Source organism: Muntiacus reevesi, chromosome 3, assembly GCF_963930625.1.
Source record: "Muntiacus reevesi chromosome 3, mMunRee1.1, whole genome shotgun sequence".
In the NCBI taxonomy this organism is placed as follows: Eukaryota; Metazoa; Chordata; class Mammalia; order Artiodactyla; family Cervidae; genus Muntiacus; species Muntiacus reevesi.
Window position 1 is genome coordinate 90282538 of NC_089251.1, and position 18499 is coordinate 90301036.

Below are 18499 nucleotides of genomic sequence, written 5' to 3' on the forward strand. Positions count from 1 at the left end.
CGCTTTGTAAAGGGTTCCTTGGTAGAGTTTCAAGTCACCCGCTTGTCCAGCTTTCTGCCCTCTCCTGCTCCTCCATCCTTCTGTCTCTCTTTCCCTATGGGCCTCCCAGCAGGCCTGACCCTCCTAGAGGATTGGTTTGCATCTTCCTCAGGGCCTTCCCACAAAATCCTCAGTCAGCTGTTGGCTTGTTCCCACTGTGTTTCCCCACCCCCACCTCTCCCACCCACAATTCACAAAGCCAAGCCCTGATGCCTTAAGTCCATCATTTATTGCCCACACCTCAATAGTATTACATAAATCACAGAGTTTGAGAAATTTTCTGAGAAGGTTAAAAAGACACCGCAGAGTACCCTGGGAATGAACGAGGCAGAGTGCTGGCGCCTCACTCGCTCTGACCCAGGGCTGGAAATCTACCTTGCTTCCGTCCACCGGCCCTTCTCCTCTCAGGCCATCAGGACAGGAGATCAGCTGGCTCACAGTCAGGAATAGGAAAGGGGTCGGTTGGTCATCTCGATGTCTTGGGCTTTTAGTCCCTGTGCTCTCAGATTGCTCTCTGGGATGGCAGCAGGTTAGCCCCAAGCCTGAGGGAATGTTTGAAGTGACCAGAGGAGGGTGGGTAAATATATCAGGGCTCAAGATCAGCGGCAGGCATCCCCTGTACCATGGCACAGCTGGGCCAGGCCCTGCCCTCAGGGGGTCCTGCCTCAGCCTCCACCCTCGATATGAACCAATCTGCCCACGAGGCCTCTTGTCCTCTGGCCTCCGCAGAGTGGAGGATGGATGTTGACCAAAAGTTTACCCTCACGGTATTTAACGCAGCCAGACCAGGACTCAGCAACATGGCCAGCTGAACCTCTGTCACTATTACACTGAGATCAGGATCCTTTGGCACCCACCCCTCATTCCCCTCTCCCCAGGAGAAACCCCCTTAGCTCACACGAAATTGCATTGGGAGCATGACCGGAAATCACCCAGGAGACAAAGTAAGTAGGTTATGAGATGCCAAGGCCACAGGACTCCCAGGGCTGGGGCAGCGAGCACACAGGCTGAGTTGGAAAGACCCCCGTCTCTGCCAGGGCCCTGGAGGGGATGGGAGAGGGGCTGGGGTGGGCAGTTTTGGTCCCAAGGCAAAGTGCAAAAGAACAAGACCCTGTGAGAGATGGGGCAAGGTGAGCTTGAAGTGAGCTTTTCACGAGAGGACCCAGACAGGCCCAGCCCCGAGTCGTTGGCACATTCCCATTACAGGGGGATTAGCTAAAAACAACCTGCCCGTCCGACACTGCTCACGTCCTCCATGCTGTCTCTGCCTTCTCCCTTTACTGATTGGCTGCTCCCTCGGAAAGTCGGGAGCCCTCAGAGCAGTACCCTGCAGAGCTAGCTGGGGGGCACCAGGGTCTGGCTGGGAGGAGAGGGCAGCAGGGCCTTCTGAGGATACGTGCTGTCAATGCCTGTGAAGGCCCACCTCACAACTACCCTGCCCTAAAGGCAGGAAGAGCCGCCCGTGGCCACACACTTTCTGCCCTGCACTGGTCTTTCCTGCCACGGTGTGCGTTCATCTCTGACCAGGTCTCTCTCTCAGGGTGAGGTCACCAGGGGAACCGAGGCTGCATATCAAAGGCTCCACTCCTGCTAGGGCCAGGTGAGGGACGCCTGGAGGACAGGCTTCCTCTTTGTTTGGGCCTTTCAGAGGGTGTGTGGCAGGGGCGTTATCCCGTTCACCCTCCCCGCAGGCCCTGCTTCCCTCTGCAAAGCTCCTGCAGAGCTCTCCTCTTTCCTGTCCTGCCAACGGAAGCCAGCAGCAAGGGGCCTCGGAGACCTGTGCTCAGTGAGAGGCGACAGCGTGGGCACGTGGGCACATGCAGGCCCAGGCAGGCACTCTGCCCCCTGCTTCAGAACTGTAAGTGTTTGGCAAAGGTCAAGTGCTCCCAGGATGTCACACACAGAAGGGCAAGGTTCCGATGCTGAGGCCAACCACTGGCCATTCCCAGAGGAGCCTGCCCCATTCCCAGCCCGCTGTCCACACTGGGGATGTGCCTGGACTGCCCAGCAACTGAGCAGGACGGGCAAAGATGAAGTCTAGCTGAAAGAGCAGGTGGGAACGCCTCCGTACAGTCCTCTGGTTCCAGGCAGAGAGTGGAGACTCAGTGAAGGGAGGAGACTTGTCCAAGATCACACAGCCAGTTAGTGCCAGAGCTAGGGCCTGCTGTTCCTAGGTTTGATGCTCTCAAGTCGATGCCTAGAGATCTGGGCTTTGGGCACAACACCCGCCTGCTCGGGAAATGATGAGCTGGTAGGCGACCCAGTGGCTGGAAATGACAGCAGGCAGCCTGGCTCTAGCCCCACCCTCGGCCCCAACACCCGGCTTCCAGCCTGTGCCTGGAACGAAGACCTTCCCACAGAGGCCAGAGCGCAGGCACAGTTTCCGCTAGACATTACTCCTTCTTAGGGCCTCCTGCCTGGAGCCGGAATCATCTTGGGTTTCAAATGAATCAGGGCTGCATGAAGGGTGATGACAGCCTCAGTGTGGCACTGGGCTTCATGCAGAGGAATTGGTTTTGCAGGAGTGGCGTGAGTGAAGGCTGGCCACACTCAGAGCCAGCTGCCCAAGGAATCTTCCAGTGCCCCTTGACTTCCTGGGCCACTTGCTGAGGAACTTCCTCACAGCTGGTTCACCTGTCTGCCTCCCCTCCCCAGCCCAGGCAGCTATCGGGCCTGGCCTCAGTAGCATCTTAAAACCAGCAGCCCAGTCACCGAGACCACCAACTCCCAGGCCTACTCCTCCTCCCACCACCTGCTGCCTCTGGGCAGCTGTAACCGAGGCTTGATTCTGATTAAAAATAAAAAAGAAATCAAGTATAAAAGGATCCTAACCCTACCCCATGGGCACGCTACAATTTTTCAGCTTCACACATAATTGTGCTAAGTAGAGTTTTGACAACCCCACGTAAGGCCCAGAAATGCACTTGATTATTTTTTATAGTAAATGTGTCAGAATTCTTCTCCCTTACGTTAATTCGTGAATAGATTAGTCTCCCTACCACTGTGGAGGGAGTGCTCCCCCAGGTGGCCTGGGACTGGGGGGGGGGTCAGCTCGTCTCTCCCTGCAGGTGCAGCCCACAGGACTCCTTCCTTGCCCCCAACTCCGGGCCTGGACAACGCTCTGTCCCCAGGCCGGCCGGCCACTGCTCACAGACCCTTGTTGTACACCACTGTCCGGCTGCTCGTGGCCCGGGCAATCTCAGGCTCTAACTGGCTTGTTTCGATCTGAGGAGAGAGTGAGAGAGAGGGGAAAGGTGAGGGGGATGGGAGGGAGCGAACAAGTGGGGAGCTGGGAGCAGCCGTCAGGACCGCCTGGTGCTGACGCTTCTCCCTCTGCCCCCGGCACCCCAGCCAGGGCCCACGCGTGCCGCCTAGTGACACATCTCCCGTTTCTACTGTCCTTCTGCTGAGGGGCTCACGACACCCCTTCCAGCCAAGGCTGTACCTCATCCGCTGCCAGCACGTCCGTATGGGGGAACGTCCTACCCTCTGAGTTCTCCGCCTCCCTCATCTCCAAGGACCTCGTCCCCAACAGTGCACAAAACACGCCCAGGCCACACCCTGGGCCTGTCACCCCCAGGGCTGTTCCACCCAAACTCAAATCCAAACCCCACCCTCTTGCACCCCACCGTCCCCTGTCCCTCCAGGCTCCCTCCTCACTCTCCTATCTGCTTTCAGACCACCGGCCCCAGCCCCAGACTCTCTAGAGCTGTCTTCACGCCCTCCCCCTCCAGCCTGGATGTGAGAGGCCACCGCTCCAGCCTCTCCAAGTGCAAGGCCCTTCTGACCTGACTGGCAGAAGGAGCAGCTCAATCATGCATCTACCTTCTCCCTACTTGAAGCTGACCACTAGCAGAGACTGCTCAACCTTCCCTGTCGTGACTTTGGCTGGACCCTCACGGTGGCCAGCAAATCCCCACCCCTGGGCCATATGGCTGGTCAGCTCCGTCTCCCATTCTCCACAGAGGCCGCCGAAAGCCTCCTCTGCTCTCCTCAGCCACCCCGCCCTCAGCTTCCCACTCACCTTCCTACTTTGGAGTGAAAACAGAAGGCCTCACAAGGCACCCCTCAGCTTCTCGTCAAACCCGCCACCTACCTGTGTCCACACTCTGCTCCGGATCTGCCCTCCTGCTGCCCCACTGCGGTTATCCCTCCCCCCGGAGGGCCCCCCACCAGAGACCACTCCCAGATGGCCGACCCTGTTCCCCACCTTTTCAGGGGCTCCTGCTCATTAGCAGAGAACCTCCCATCTGACACCCCCCTTTACCCCAGGTCATGTTCCTGCTACCACTGGGTCTCTCTCCCCCCATGACAACCACGCTTCTTTAAGGCATTGTCCACTCCTTTAAGGGCAGCTCCATCTCCTCAGCTCCCACTGATTTCCCAACCCACTGCAAACCTGTCTTCTGTTTCCACTCCCCTCCACAAACGTCTTTCTCTCCAAGGTTACTCCCAGTTCCTGTTCTGTGACACCTACTGGACACTTCTCACAGTCTCGGGGTCACTCTTCCCTGCACACAGCTCCTTAGGTACTTCTACTCGACCCATCTAGAACAGAACTGAACTCCTGTCTCTTCCTCACCGACCCCAGCTTCACACCACCGTCCAACAGTGCTCTGGCCAGGGACCCTGGGGGCTTCCAGACCTCCACTCTCCTCCCCTCACTGTCTCACCTCCTCCAGCCCCTCTTCCACCACAGCCAGGGTGAGCCTTCTCAGCAGCAAGTCCAATCATGCCTCTCTTTGTTATGAAATGGCTCACCGGCACCACTGCCCTTGGGGACCCGGACCCTGCCTCCCACTCGCCACCCTGTCCGTGGGATTGGGGACACGGCACACCTGCCTATCACAGTGCCTCAGATACGTGGGCTTATTCACACCCCGCGTCTTTGCTGAGCTGCCTCTCTGCCACTTCCTCGCCTGGCCAACTCTGATTCCCTGGACCTCAGCTCAGCTTCCAGGACTCTGCTTCAGACATCTTCCCTCGCCCAGGCTGGGTGTGGCCACCTCTCCAGCCCCACACTTGCCTCCCTTTGTACACTTGTAGCACATGATTTGAGGCTGACTGCTTGCTCCTGTTCCCCTTCCCACGGTAGATCACAAGCTCCATGAGGCAGCGAGTGCGTGCTGTTGTGCGTCCTGCATCCTCAAGGCCCCCGCGCCAGGAGACGGTAGGTCTTCTTATGTGTTGAGTCAATGAGTGGAAAGAAGAAAGGCAGAAAGTACTGGGAGGGTAGGGTCCCCTTGGAGTCCCCACAGCAGCCCAGATGTTGATCCACAGCTCTGGGGACCGAGCCAGTGGGGATGCCTGAGCCCCTAAACCTGAGGGAGCTGAGAGGGAGGCACTACCTCCTCCAGAGGGGCCCTGGCCTGACACCTGCCCTGGGTTGAATCAGAAGCACCAGCTGTAAGTCAGCTCAGCTGAGCCTGGTCCCAGGTACCTGCTATATATCAAGATACCGCAACCCTGGGGAGCAGGCAGGAGGTGCCATGGCCTGGCCCAGCTTTCGGAGAACTCGGTTATGTCTGCGGCCAGACAAGAGGGGATTCACTGTGGACTGCAGCTGGCAGGGACCCTCTCCCTGTGGTCTCTGGTACCCCAATCCACAGGCCACTTGAGAAGGCCAAAGAGACAAGAAGCAGGCTCAGGGCCCAGGCCCCTTCCCCGCCCGCTCTCTCATACCACCTCCTCCCTCCCCACCCCGCTGGCCTCCGAGTCCTCTCCACCCCCCAGCTCCCCTCGTCCCCATGCTGCCACTGACACAATGCACAGCGCCCACGCTTAAAAATCTAAATGCTTTTGAAAATGTTTAACCTAGTTAGACAAATTAGCAAAAATTTGTGCAAAACAATTTAGGTATTTAAAATATTCAATGTTTTTAAAAAACTGGAAAACTGTTCTTAGCTTTCAGCTGCAAAAACCAACAAAATATAACATCCCAGCAATCTTACCATGAGGTGTAACATAACCCTTCGGGAAAGCTGTTAAACAGCTACTGAGGCATCCTGGGAAATAGCACTTCATTTATTCAAATGCACATATGTCAGGCTTTTGCACCATATGTCATTCCAAGCTATTTACAGTAATAATTAAATCTTAATCAACGTTTAACCTCTGTAAAATGTTTGAAGAATCCTAATCACCCTTCAGACTGCACTAATGAAGGAGAAATATATAAACATAAAAGGAAAATGATGCATAGATATCACGCTGGAAAGAACAGTAATTGCAAAATTGTATTTCTTTTAAATATAATCAGTAAATGATGTAAAGTAAGCCAAGGAGTATTTTAAGTTAAGACATCTTGGATGTCAGAGGTGTGAGCAGCTAATTTTGTTCTGCTACCCATAACAGATGTAGCATATTTTATTTTAGTGCCATTATTAGCAACTTCCCATGCCGGCTTTCACTGAAGCACTGAGTCCCGCATTAAAATCAGAGGGGCTGCTCACCGCCATGGAGGAGGACCACGGGCCAGGGCCACAGCCTCCTCAGCCCCTGGAGGGCACTGGCCCTGGTGGAGACCGAGGCCTTGTCCTCCCAGTGGAGCTGTCGCAGACCCAGGCGCCCCCCTCCAGCTCCCCACTGAGCTGAGGACAGCAGGTAGGAGGGAAGCAGGGGGGAGCCGCAGGCAATGGGAAGGCTGCGGGGGAGGGCGGTGGTCGAGCCCCTCGGCTCAGGAGCAGGCCCTTGGGGACAGATGGCATCTAAGGCTTTTCCTCTCATTTCAATTCAGTCGGCCCTTAAGTAGCAGATGCTTATGGCTGCCAACACCATACACTGGGCTGGGCACAGAGATGGACAAGACCAGCCCGTGCCCTTGAGAAGCTTCAAGTCTAGGGGAGGAGTCAGACAGAAAAACAGATGGATTCCAGAGTGCCATGGCAACTGGGGAGGAGTTACCATGCACTGGGGGTTACCATGCATTGATGAAAGAACAGGAAAGGAAGACTTCTCAGGGGAGGGAAGCCAGGAAGAAATGGGCGTTTTGATGAGAGGGCAGGAAAAGCTTGCTGGGGAAGAGAAGAGCATTAGCTGGCCAGCATGGCATGTTTGGTGTGGGCAATGGTGGACAGGTTGGAACATGGAAGAAATGGAGGCGGAGCTGAGACAGGCAGGCCCTCGTAGGCCACATGAACATGTCAGCATTTTATCTGAGGGCAATAGGGAGCCATTGAAGGCTTCTGAGCAGGGGTGGTCCAAGATCCCCATCTTGCTGGTGGTGGTGGGATGGAGGAGTAAGTGAGGGGGCAGCTGCAGGCATCAGAGAAAGGTGCCAGGTCCTCCCTATGATGCTCCCAGTGGGGGCTGATGGGAGGGTGTGCTGGGGATCCTTTCTGAAGACAAAACCCTTAGGAGTTGATGACCAATTCCATGTGGGGGTTAGAGGGAGGTGTGGAGGATGACTGTGCGTTGGATGATTCCTAATTCTAGCTCGGGAGCCGGGGTGGCTGGTGACGCCATTCTCAGAGGCAGGGGAATATGGGGGGTGGGTCGGAGCGGGAGTGTGGTAGGCTTGGGTCTCCCAGGCTGAGAAGCAGGGGAGGCAGGCAGATCTTGGCGGTGGAGCTCTGGACAGGGGCCTGGGCAGAAGACTGAGCCCTGGATGTGAGAGCACAGTCGGAGCCCCGGAGTAGAGAAGCTTGCCCAGAAGAGCAGATGGCAGGGGAGGGCGCCAGGCCTAGGGAACAGGAACATTTGAGGGGTGGGTGTAGGGAACAAGCCCATGATGGTGGTCTTGGGGGGCCAGCCCAAGGAGCAGAGACAGTGATGGAGGGCGCCACAGACAACAGGCAGAGTGGACATCAGGCAAACAGTTTCAGAATGGCCCCGACGAGGACTGAAAGGCTTTAGTTTTTGGTCTTAGCAGCGGGATTTGGGTGGGATTTGGTGACCTCCTCCTAACCCTCACTAGCCTCTCTCACTTCTATCACGGGCCAGTTCAACTGGTCATTGATTAAGGCCTCTCCAGTTCTCTGACCATAGCTGTGGCTTGAGCCAATGCCCCAGCATCTCCTGGGCTCACAGATGCTGATGCAGGGGAGGGCGGGGCAGGGACCTCTGTGCTACCTACCCTTTGACGATCACCTCTCTGCGGCTGGTGGGGGGTGGATGGGGGGGCACCTAGTCTCCTCCACAGAAGTCATATCCAGGGCTGTGCTGGTAAATGAATGTGGTTCAGGTACTGCGTGAGGGCAGCTAACCAGCTGCAGGGCCCTGAAGTAGAGACCGGGAATGTGTTCTCCCGGGCTCCCCCTGGTATTTGGGGTAAGGGGAGAAGCAGAATCCAGCTTCACGTGCTACGCCAGCAGCAGAACAGATCGTGTGATGGCCACAGTGGTTCACAGGTGGGTTGCGGATGGAGAGGCCAAGGCCCAGTGAGAGGAGTGAGTGTAGCAAGAAGAGGCCACTGGCATCAGCCCAGAAGGCTAGAACCCCTGGGGAGGGGGCCAAGGACAGGGGCTTGACCACAGAGAAGCTCTGAAGGGCCTCCTCTGGGGAGAAGGTGACCAGGAGAAAGAAGGCCGGAAAAGGGGTGGCCACAGGGAGAAGGGTGACCCAGGGCAGGCAGCCCAGGGGGCCTGCAGGAACCTATGGGTCCCTCCCTTCATCTGATAAACCCCTCCCCAGGTGCCTGTCGACCAGCAGCATGGGCTGATGGTACCCCACCTCAGAACTGGGGGTGTCAAGAAGACATGGGTTGTTGGGAACAGCCCCGCTTTGCCTTGAGATGAGCAGTGCTGCCCTGCTCACCCTCACGGACTGCCCGGCAGAACTGCACCCTGGCTCCCACAGCCTCATCCAGATGCCCTCCCCAGCCAAGGCCCCACCTTAGTCTCCAGACCCAGCCCAGACTCTGCTCCCGTTGGAGCAGATAGCCCCAGAACTTCCAGTTGCATCTAAGGTCAGAGGCAGCAAGCAGAAGCACCAGCCTCCCTGGAGTACCCCCAGACCCACTGGCCCCAGAGCACCCTAGAGTGGCCGCATGGGCTTCCTTGGTGGCGCTGGAAGGGTTAACCCTGAGCTATTCGCCTGTCTCCTGGCTCATCTTGGATGGGGGGCAGAGTCAGGAATGCATGTGGGGCCACCTCTGCCTCTGCAGCCTGGGAGCACACACACACCTGCAGCCTGCAGCCAGCAGATAGTTTACATATTTGAACCTGGAGCTAAGGTGCTGAGACGTAAACAGGAAACTGGATCCCCGGCCTGCGCCCCATTCTCTGGGGCTTTTACCTACTACAAAGAAGTTCCTCCTCCTTGCCTTTCTTCTGGTGGTTTTTCTGCCTCCTTTTCAAAGGCGCTGGGCAGGGGGTGGGGTGATGCGCATGACCCTGTGACATGGCTCAAAGCTGCCTCCTGCTCCTGGTCAGGGGTCTGGGCCTCTGAGGGTCTGCAGGTGGTGGCGACATTGACACAGATCCAAAGCCCAGGCCGGCACCAACTTGTTCAACTCTGCCAAGCACGGAACCAACTGGGCAGCCACAAACCACCCTCTCTCACCAGGGCTGGGCAGACCTCAGGTCCTGCTTAGATATGCACACCCAGGCATGAGCATCACCCTGAGCACTCTCAGAGGGCAGGGGTGTTAGGCCAGGGCTGGGGAGCAGCTGGGGCCTGAGCCTAGATCCCTGGGTCAGGCCTCCAGTGGTGGCGCTGGGCCCCACTGCCTTCCCAATGAACGTCAGACTCATTGACTGAACACTCAAAGCCTTCTGCCACCTTCTCCTGCCTCCTCATCCACCAACTCCTCTCCATCATGTGTTCAGGCTTTGAGGCCTAATCCGCTAAGGCTGCCTGCCACCTCCAGGAAGCCTCCCCTGATCTTCTCAGACCAAATCCCTTGCTGTTGCCTCTGGTGCCCCTGGCACTTGTTTCATCTCCATCACACCCCCAGCCACACACTGATTTGTACTCTCACCAGCTTGAATCCCGGGGTCCCCCACCCCACATCAACGTGAGACATTCAGGGTAGTTTTGGTCACCCTGTGCATAGTCAGTCCTCGATAAAAGTTGAACCAAACTGAACTCCTCAAGTCCAGGGATCCTATGTTATGTTTTCCATCCCGCCCCCCCGCCAGCCACCCGGCGATGTGCATCCAGGGAATGTGCAGAGACCCCTCCCCACAGGAGCTCCTGAGGGGCCCCTTGCTTGGCCAATCTCAGAACCATTCTCCCACCTCCACCTTCTTCAGGCCTCAGTTTCCCTGTATGTGTGGTGGGGAGATTTTCTGCTCCTGGGGCTGGGATGTGGATAATACCAAGAAATGGATGAGAGAACCCTTTGGAGGCTTAGAAAACCTGCTTAAAGGAAGATAGGACTCCACGGTTATCCCACCACCAGCCTAGGTCTTGCTCACCTGTGTCTCCTCACGGCTCACAGGACTGAGCCCTTGCTGTGGGTCAGGTAAACCCTAAACACTTCACACATACTGACCCGTTTAATTGTCTCCGCAAAAGCTTTGCATAACCAAGCCTCCTTCCTTCCTGCCCTCTATTTAGATAGGTGTTCTAGAAGGTCCTGGAAAGAGCTGAGGAGGGATGGACTGAGAGGTGTATGCCTGTCACCAGGGCACGTGTGTGCATGTTCGTGCACGTGCTCGTGTGTGGGCTTGCGTGCACGCGCAGGTTTGGGGTGGGGGTGTGCAGAACAGGCAACATGACAGGTGGCGTTGGCGTTCCTGGGCTCCGAGCGGCTTTGCCATTCCCATCCATCCCTCCTGGGGGGTCCTGTGGGCAAACTCCAAGAAAGCAGCGGGCGGGGAGGCGGCAGATTTCTGATGGCAAAAATAGCCCGCTTCAGAGTTCAATAGGGACTGATTAAAGCAGTAAAGGAGAAAAGCCCCAAACAAACATCTCCAAGCAAAGTAGGAAATGGATTTGAGATTGGAGGGGAGGAGACACCTGCTCTGGGAGATGGTCAGTCTTCGTGGACCCAAGAGGGACACGATACCCCTAGACATCACCTCTGGTCTCGTGTCAGCCCTGGAAGAGTGGGAGAAGCAGGAAGCAATCAAGTCAAGGTGAGCCCAGATGAGCCATGCTCTGCATTAGGTGTTGATAAACAGTGCCAGTTCTTAGCCTTAGCGATGGATGCCTGGAGACAGTACTACCATCCTGGGGAGGGAGTTGGGATGCAGGAAACATGTGACCAGAGTCTACACGTGTGGGGTGAGACAGATCCTAGTGGGGCTCATCAGGGAGGACTTCCTGGAGGAGGAACCTCTTCCAGAACAGCTTGTGTGCTAAATTCAGTCATGTCTGACTCTTTGCGACCCTGTGGACTGCAGCCCACCAGGACCCTCTGTCCATGGGATTCTCCAGGCAAGAATACTGCAGTGGGTTGCCATGCCCTCCTCCAAGGGATCTTCCTGACCCAGGGATTGAACCCATGTCTCTTACATCTCCTGCATTGGCAGGCAGGTCCTTTACCACTCGTGTCACCTGAGAAGACCTGAATATGAACCTGAGCTCATTCCCAACTCTTTTCCATTCTTGGTTGGGAATTCAAAGGCTTTCTCAGAGAAAAAGAGGCAAGCTGGGAGAGACATTTGCTTCTGGCAGGTCACAGCTTCCAGCCAAGCTGGTTGCTATCATTTTCTTTAGGGCTAGTGATGAGGAGAGAGATGGTGGAGGTTCTGGTACCCACTGGGGGTACCTACAATTTTTTCCCATACAGGAATGGTGTGCCTCTTTGTTTCTTAACTATGGAAGCTGAGAGGGGGACCTGGGAGGAGTAGGGGAGTAAGTAGGGGCATGGCTAAGCTTGACATTCAAACACCTCATCTATAGCATGCAGGTGACCTCTAAAAGCCAGTCTCTGAGACCGGGATGACTAGAGTGAGGACATAGGAGGGCCTAAGCTTCTGATGCCCTAGACGCTGCAGGGCTGAGTTAAGGAAGGGCTCGGCTGAGAGGGAGAGGTTGGGGGGTTAGCAAGGCTGATGGGCAGCTCTGAGCAGGAAGCCCTGGGGGGACTCAGATGTCTTTTCTTCCTGTCAAGGTGTTTGGCAGAGCCTGGAGGGGCAGAGCTGGGGTTCTCTGCTAAAGTGTCAGGGACCAACAAACCAGCAATCGACAATCAACAATCACAGGGCAACAACCCTCGCTGCTAGTGAACCAGACTCCTTGGCCCCACACAGACCCTGCAAAGCTGGTGCAGGGGAGAGACAGAGAGACATAGACACACTCGGGGAGCCCCCAGCCCTACAGAGGCAGTCCAGCCACTCTTTCCTGTGCTCCCACTTCTATTGCTGCTGGGAGGGCTAAGGAGCTGAGTGAGGGTCCAGGGGCCCCAAGGCATGTTCCAAGGAAGGTTCTGCCCATTCACCACTGAGCACCATCCACAAGCCATGCTTGGCCCCAGAGGGTGGTGCTCCCACACTACCAGAGAAGCACCCTAGGGTCAGCATCTGACTTAAGGTCCTACAGCCCGCCGTCGGCTCTCCCGACTCTAGTACCAAGGCCCAGTTTCATGGTTCCAGAATCCTAATGGACAGAACCAGGAGAAAGCTTACTTCCAACCCCTCATTTTGTGGCAAAGGAAACGGAGGTCTTTGAGGTGAAGCCCAAACTCACACAGAGCGTTGAGGTGGGGGGATGCCAGGCGGAGAGGAGGAGGGCATGCCCGGGGCACGTGGGGCAGCCCCCAGCCTGAACCCCACCTAGGGACAGGACAGAGCCCCCAGGGGCCCCTGAACCCCCGAGCCTCACTCGTCCACAGAAAAGCCCCACCTTTCGCTGTGGACACATTTCAACCTCACCAAACCAGCTAATTATTGACAGTTGGTGAAGAGGAGATCTCACTTTTTCCTCCTGTTAAACTGCTCCTAATTAGTTCCCTGTCACCACGGCTGGCTCGCCCGCCCGCCGCTCGCCGGCGCGGTAATCCCGCTGCACAGAGTCTCATTAACCTTTTGCTCCTCTCCTGCCGCCTGCCAACAAGATGAAGACAAAAACAGATTGTCGAACAATGGCTCCGGCTTGTATGTGCTGCCCAGCTCCCCAGCCCCCCAAGCTCCCGGGGGAGTCGCGGGGGGAAGAGAGGGGAACGGGGTGGGGGAGAGCCCAGAGGAATGGAGGGAGAGGGGCACAAAGAGAGACAGAGACAGAGACAGCGGCGGGCAGGCCACGGGCAGGGGACTTGGCAGAGGTGCCGCTCCTTGCTGTGGGGAGACGAGGGGTTCTTTAGGCGGGGTTGGAAGTGCTCCCAGGTGGGGAACGCTGGCTGTCAGGGTGCGAGGGACGTTGACCATCCCCAGGTCCAGCCTCTCGTGGCAGCCAAGCCCATGCGCCCGGAGACTGGACCTTGGACATCTCCCTTGAGGGACCTGAGGCACCAGCACGTGCGTGTGTGTATATATGTGTGTCTGGGGGAGGACGGAGCTGGCCGCATTGGCCTGGAGCCCAGAGCCCCAATCTCCAGAGAGGGCAGGGCCAGAAAGGTCAAAACAAACCAGGCCCCACACGCCACAGAAAGGCCTCTGCAACCTGCGCAGCCCTGGGCGAGCCCCAGCACAGCCCCCTGCTTTATCTCCATCATAGCTGCAGCATCACCTGAGTGGCAGCCCATTGCTTGGTTACTGGGTTTCTATCTGCCTCCCCAGAACAGAGCTCCCTGAGAGCGGGGGCTATGACACGGCCCTCCCAACTACAAGGAAAAGGGGAAAGCACCCCAATATCTGTGGTGTGGATGCAGATGGGCCCATCGCTGCCTGGGCACACCCTGGTGAGCTGGCCTTGGCCAATGCCCCATAGCCTTAACCTGTAGGTCCCAGGGTCCACCAGGACACACCCCACATTCCCTGCAACAGGACCGAGGCTCAGAAGGGAGGCCAGACCTTGCTTCCCAATTCTCACACTCAAGCTCCTAAGGTGGCTTCCTACCCAAACTGCTGGCCTATAGGCCCCCATCCCCAAGTGACCTCAGTTCTGGGTTAGAGAACAAAGGCAGACTTCAGAAGGTCCCTGTGAATGTGGACATGGGTTCCCCATGAAGGAGGAGGGCTGGGGGAGGGCACTGGAAAGTTCCCACTGGTAAATTAGCAAGGAGCCCTCTGGGGTTCAGACCTGTGCCTTCTCATTGACAGTAAGGTGGGGGTGGGCTGGGAGGGTTCTGGAATCCTTCTGTGAATACAGAGCCCTCTCCATTATTACCAACTCTGGGCCTTGGGCACATTGCTTATATGCCTCAGTTTTCTCAGTTGTAAGCATGGAATAATACTGGTCCCTGCCTTGCAGTTCTGTTATGCTCTGGATCCATACTTCACCACCATATCAACCAGGTCCTCTGCTTACTGGACCCCAGGGCCCCCTGGAAGCCATGCCTTTTTGCCCTGGGCTGTATGACTCCTTCCCCATCACGGCCCTCTCCCTGGGCTCCCAAGCCCCCATCCCACAGGACAGCGGCCACCTGATGTGTCCCATCCTTTGACCATCTCACAGTACAGCGGTGAATGACATTTTCCTTGCTGTTCTCCAGTGGCTTCCCATCCCTGAGCTCATTTCTCAGAACAGAGAGAGAATCCTGACTACCACTTTGCCTCCACAACTGCTTTGTCCAGCTACACCCCTGGGCTGCCAAGTCGTGTCAACTCCTGCTAGTCCCCCCTGCAGCAGCTTACTTGCAGGGAGCCCGCTCCTCCTCACAATGGCCTGTCCTCAGTGTCCATGAAAAGGCTCATCAGGTTTCTCCCCTGGCTGCTCCTGCCCTTGTTAAGACAGCTTTTCTTTCCCTCCCATGGCAACCTCAACACTTCTAGGGCTTTAGTCTCCCCCATGCATCAAAGGTTCCATGTTCCCCAGCCAAAATCTCTCCCAAGAGCCTGAGACACATATATCTAACTGTCTAGGCAACACCCCTTGATAAACAGGAGTACTCCCTTGACTTAAGGAATATTAGGAAGATTTAATACAAGGCACTCAGAGACCCCTAGTAGATGTTTAGTAAATGGTGGCTATAATTATTATCATTTGCAATTTTAATTTTAAAATTAGTGCCATTTTAATAGGCAGAAATACTAGTTTGAAAAGAGTAGACAAAACTCTTCCAGCAATTGAAGACGGGATTGAAGTTTTTTCCTCAACTTTTGGGGTTAGTGGGCTGGAAACGCCACGCCAATCACTGCAGGCCAGCCATTCTAGAAACCAGTTCCTCAATTCCATCTCCAGGTCACCTAATTAATTAATTAGTGTCCCAGTGATTACTCCTATTGACAGCCTTGGTGACTCTTGGCAAGGTTGGGTCAGCCCAAGCAAGTCCAGACTCATTGTGGCAAATCCCACTGGCTTCTGGAATGTGAGACATGATCCCCACACAGCAGAAGCAGCACCTTGTTAGAATTAATTGGGAGGAAGGAAGAGGGAATGAGTTCCTCTTAGCCTGATGGCCTTAGTGCCATAGGTCAGAGACAGGCCTCAAAACACCCCGTAATGCACAGGCCAGCCTGCATTCTGTGGGGTTGATGCAGGTGAGGAGGAGGCTCTGAAAATCACGTCCCTACTCTCCTTTCCCAGAGAAAGTTCTAGAGATTTATTACAAAATGACTACATTCTTTTCAATCTAGAGAAAGAGGCTTGGGTTGCAATGAGAGGCACTTTGGTTAGACACCCAGAACTAACTTTCATGCCTAATTGTGGCAGGCCTGGAGAAAGGAAGGAGCCTGGACGTTGCTCACTTAGACCACCTCTCAGCAGCCATAGCTGGAGGCTGGAGTGGCTGGACTATGGCCATTTCTCTGTTATTTGTCCCAGAAGAGCACCCTCCAAAGACCTACAGTTCTAGACTCCACCACCACAGGGAGGCCCCAGCTCCCTCCTCTCTCACTGCCCCAGGGTAGGCGAAAAGATTAAGAGAGAAAATCCCATGAAACAAGCAGATGCAACACCTCCTGGGAGCTCTGAACTGGGAGCGCGCCTCTGCGTATTCTCCCACATCAGTTCCTGGCTTATCTGTGACTCTGGACCCTCAGCTTCTCTGGGCCTCCATTTCCCCCTACAGAGAGCCAGGGGGGTAGTAAACTGGATGACCTTGAAAATTCTTCCAATGGGACAGGCTCCAATTCTCTCGTGGGCTTTCTCTGCCCTGGGTCCCTCCCCTGTGCGGTCAGGTAGAGCTACGGGAGCTACTCGAGGCTTCTGAAAACAGGGGTGCCTGCAAGCACCCGGGGCACTCAACTCTTGCCCAGAACCGCAGACGCGGCCCAACTGTACAGAGACGCAGTTCATGACTTTGGGGAGTGTGGGCTCAGGCCTTCCACATGGGGGTGCTGGGACCACTAAGAAGTGCCCTCCCTCCCATCTCCAGAGCTTTAGGGCAACCTGGAACCCCCAGCTCCATTTGGGGTCCCAAAGCTTCAGGATAGAGCTGTTCAGCTTTGGGAGTGAGCTATAAGGTTTGGAAGGCTTTGTAACAAGGCTGGGCCCGGTGGGCATGAGGATACTGCTTTCCATCCGTGTGCCTTAGGGTGGCCCCCAAGACAGGAGCCCCTTCCCGTTATAGCTTCCGCCTGAAACTCTGGGACTCAGTGGAGGGAACTGACGCCAGTCCATACCCTCCTTGGGGCCTGGAGGCTGGGTCACTTCCTCTTAAGACCCTATGTCTCCAGTCCTCACAGTCTAGATGTAAAACCCAGGACCTTATTTTCACCTTCCTCAACTTCCCTGGGGGAAGCTGCACCCCGCCCACCCCCTCTGGAGAGGACTGAGCAGGCTCAGTGCTGCAGCCAAGCAGCCGTCTTCTGTGAGTTCAGTGGCTCCAGGTGTTCTCTGCCTCCCCAGTTCTGCCTCTGCGCCGCACCTTGCTCTTCTCACCCACCCTGCTAGTGCTCCTTCACCCCAACCCAGCTAGGGTTCTGGGGTCCTCTGCTCCTCCTGAATTCACACCAGCCTCCCAAATCCTCACTCAGCCAGACAAAACTGGAGCCGGCCCTGTACCTCGGGGTAGATGATCCCTGGCCACCCCCGCAGCCCTGTACCGTCCCCCAGCCATCCCCTCCGCTGACCCCTGGCCCTGCCCCCCAGGCTCGCTGACTTCCTTGCTCCCCCCTGAAGGTCTCCAGCCTCCTCCATGGCCCTCTGACCTCTGACCTCCCCTTCCCACTCTCCTACTTCCTCTGCTCAGGCTTGAGACCCCAGGAGCTATCAGAACAACTTCCTTAACCTCCTACCCCCAAACTCCACCCCAACCGCATCTGCCTCCCCCTACTGAAGTGCAGAGGGGTCACCGCGGAGCGAATCCTCTGAACTGCCTCCCCCACTTCCCGGGCTTGCTCTCCATCCTCCCCCTTCAATGTCCTCCTTCTCTCCTGAGGTCTTCCCTCTGCATTTGCACAAGTTCCAGCCTCTCCCATTTGTAAAGAGTGAAAATAAAGCCTCTCTTGATCCCACATCTCATTCCAGTGGTGGGTCTGCTTCTCTCTTTCCCCTTGGCTTCCCTTCCCTTCTCTCTTTTCCATCCCAAGCCTCTAGACCAAGGTCAGCCTGCCGCCCTGTTTCCTCACCCCCACCCCCCTGCTGAGCCCCACCGATCCCTTGGGATGGGGTTTGCCTTCATGTCCAGAGATACCAATGACACTCTTCAGCCTCACAGAGGTTGACCTCACAGGAAGGTCTGCTGTCTAAGGATGCCCCCAAGTCTAATCCCACTTGGCTCCATCCTTACCTCCCCGGCCACTCATCCTTGGGCAGCCCCCTTCCGGGGGCCTCTTTTCACCACACACTCCTTGACTGATCCCACCCACTACCCTGGCTTCCAACACTGTTTAGACTGGGGGCCCCTACTTCTGTCCTTCCAGCCCAGGCTTCTCTCCTGGATTCTAGACTCAAAGCCAAATCCCACAGGGCACCTCCATTCACGTGTTCTGCAGGCTCCTCAAGCCCCACGCACCCATCCAGCTCCACTCGCTGTCCTCCCGCCTGTCAGCTCCTCCTTGTCTCCATCTTGTTAAGCAGTACCTACATCTGCCTGGTAGCCAGGCGCATATCCTGCCGGTTCCTTGTCTTCCCACTACATGCAGTTCTTCCTCAAATCCGGATAAAGCTGCTTCCTAACCCTGTCTTAAAGGACCCACTTTTCTCCATGCTCGCTGCCAACAGCCTGGTCCAAGCCACCATCCTCTCTAACTGGACGTGCGCCACTGCCTCCTGAAGGCTCCTTCTCCTTTGGAGCTGCAACCCAGCCTCAGCATGCAACCACAGGGGCCGTTCAAAATCGGGACTCTGTGGTCCTGCTCTGCACAGCTCTTCTGGTAACACTTACCCTCTGTGGTGGCTTCCAGCTTCCCAGCACCACCTGGCCCTAGGCCCCCCTTACCTAGCCCCTCATCTTCCCCACTCTCTGCCAGAAATGCAGGCTTTCCTCAGCTACCAACCTTCACACCAGGTGACTTCAGCCTATGTGCCCTCTCTCTTCTAACACACCTGGGCAGCTCTAACCCATCCTTCAGGCCCCATGAAATGCCAT

At 56.2% G+C, this 18499-nt stretch overlaps 1 protein-coding gene across 3 annotated transcripts in view; it reads right to left on the reverse strand.

Annotated features, from left to right (window-relative positions):
- Positions 1-255: 255 nt before the first annotated feature.
- The window catches only part of SFXN5 (sideroflexin 5), a 126493-nt gene continuing 108249 nt past the window's right edge, over positions 256-18499 (reverse strand). For all 3 annotated transcript variants that reach the window (XM_065929536.1, XM_065929537.1, XM_065929535.1), the window contains one exon: positions 256-3264. In XM_065929536.1, the coding sequence (XP_065785608.1) occupies positions 3187-3264 (78 nt within the window). In that variant the 3' untranslated portion in view covers positions 256-3186. The remainder of the gene's footprint in view (positions 3265-18499) is intronic.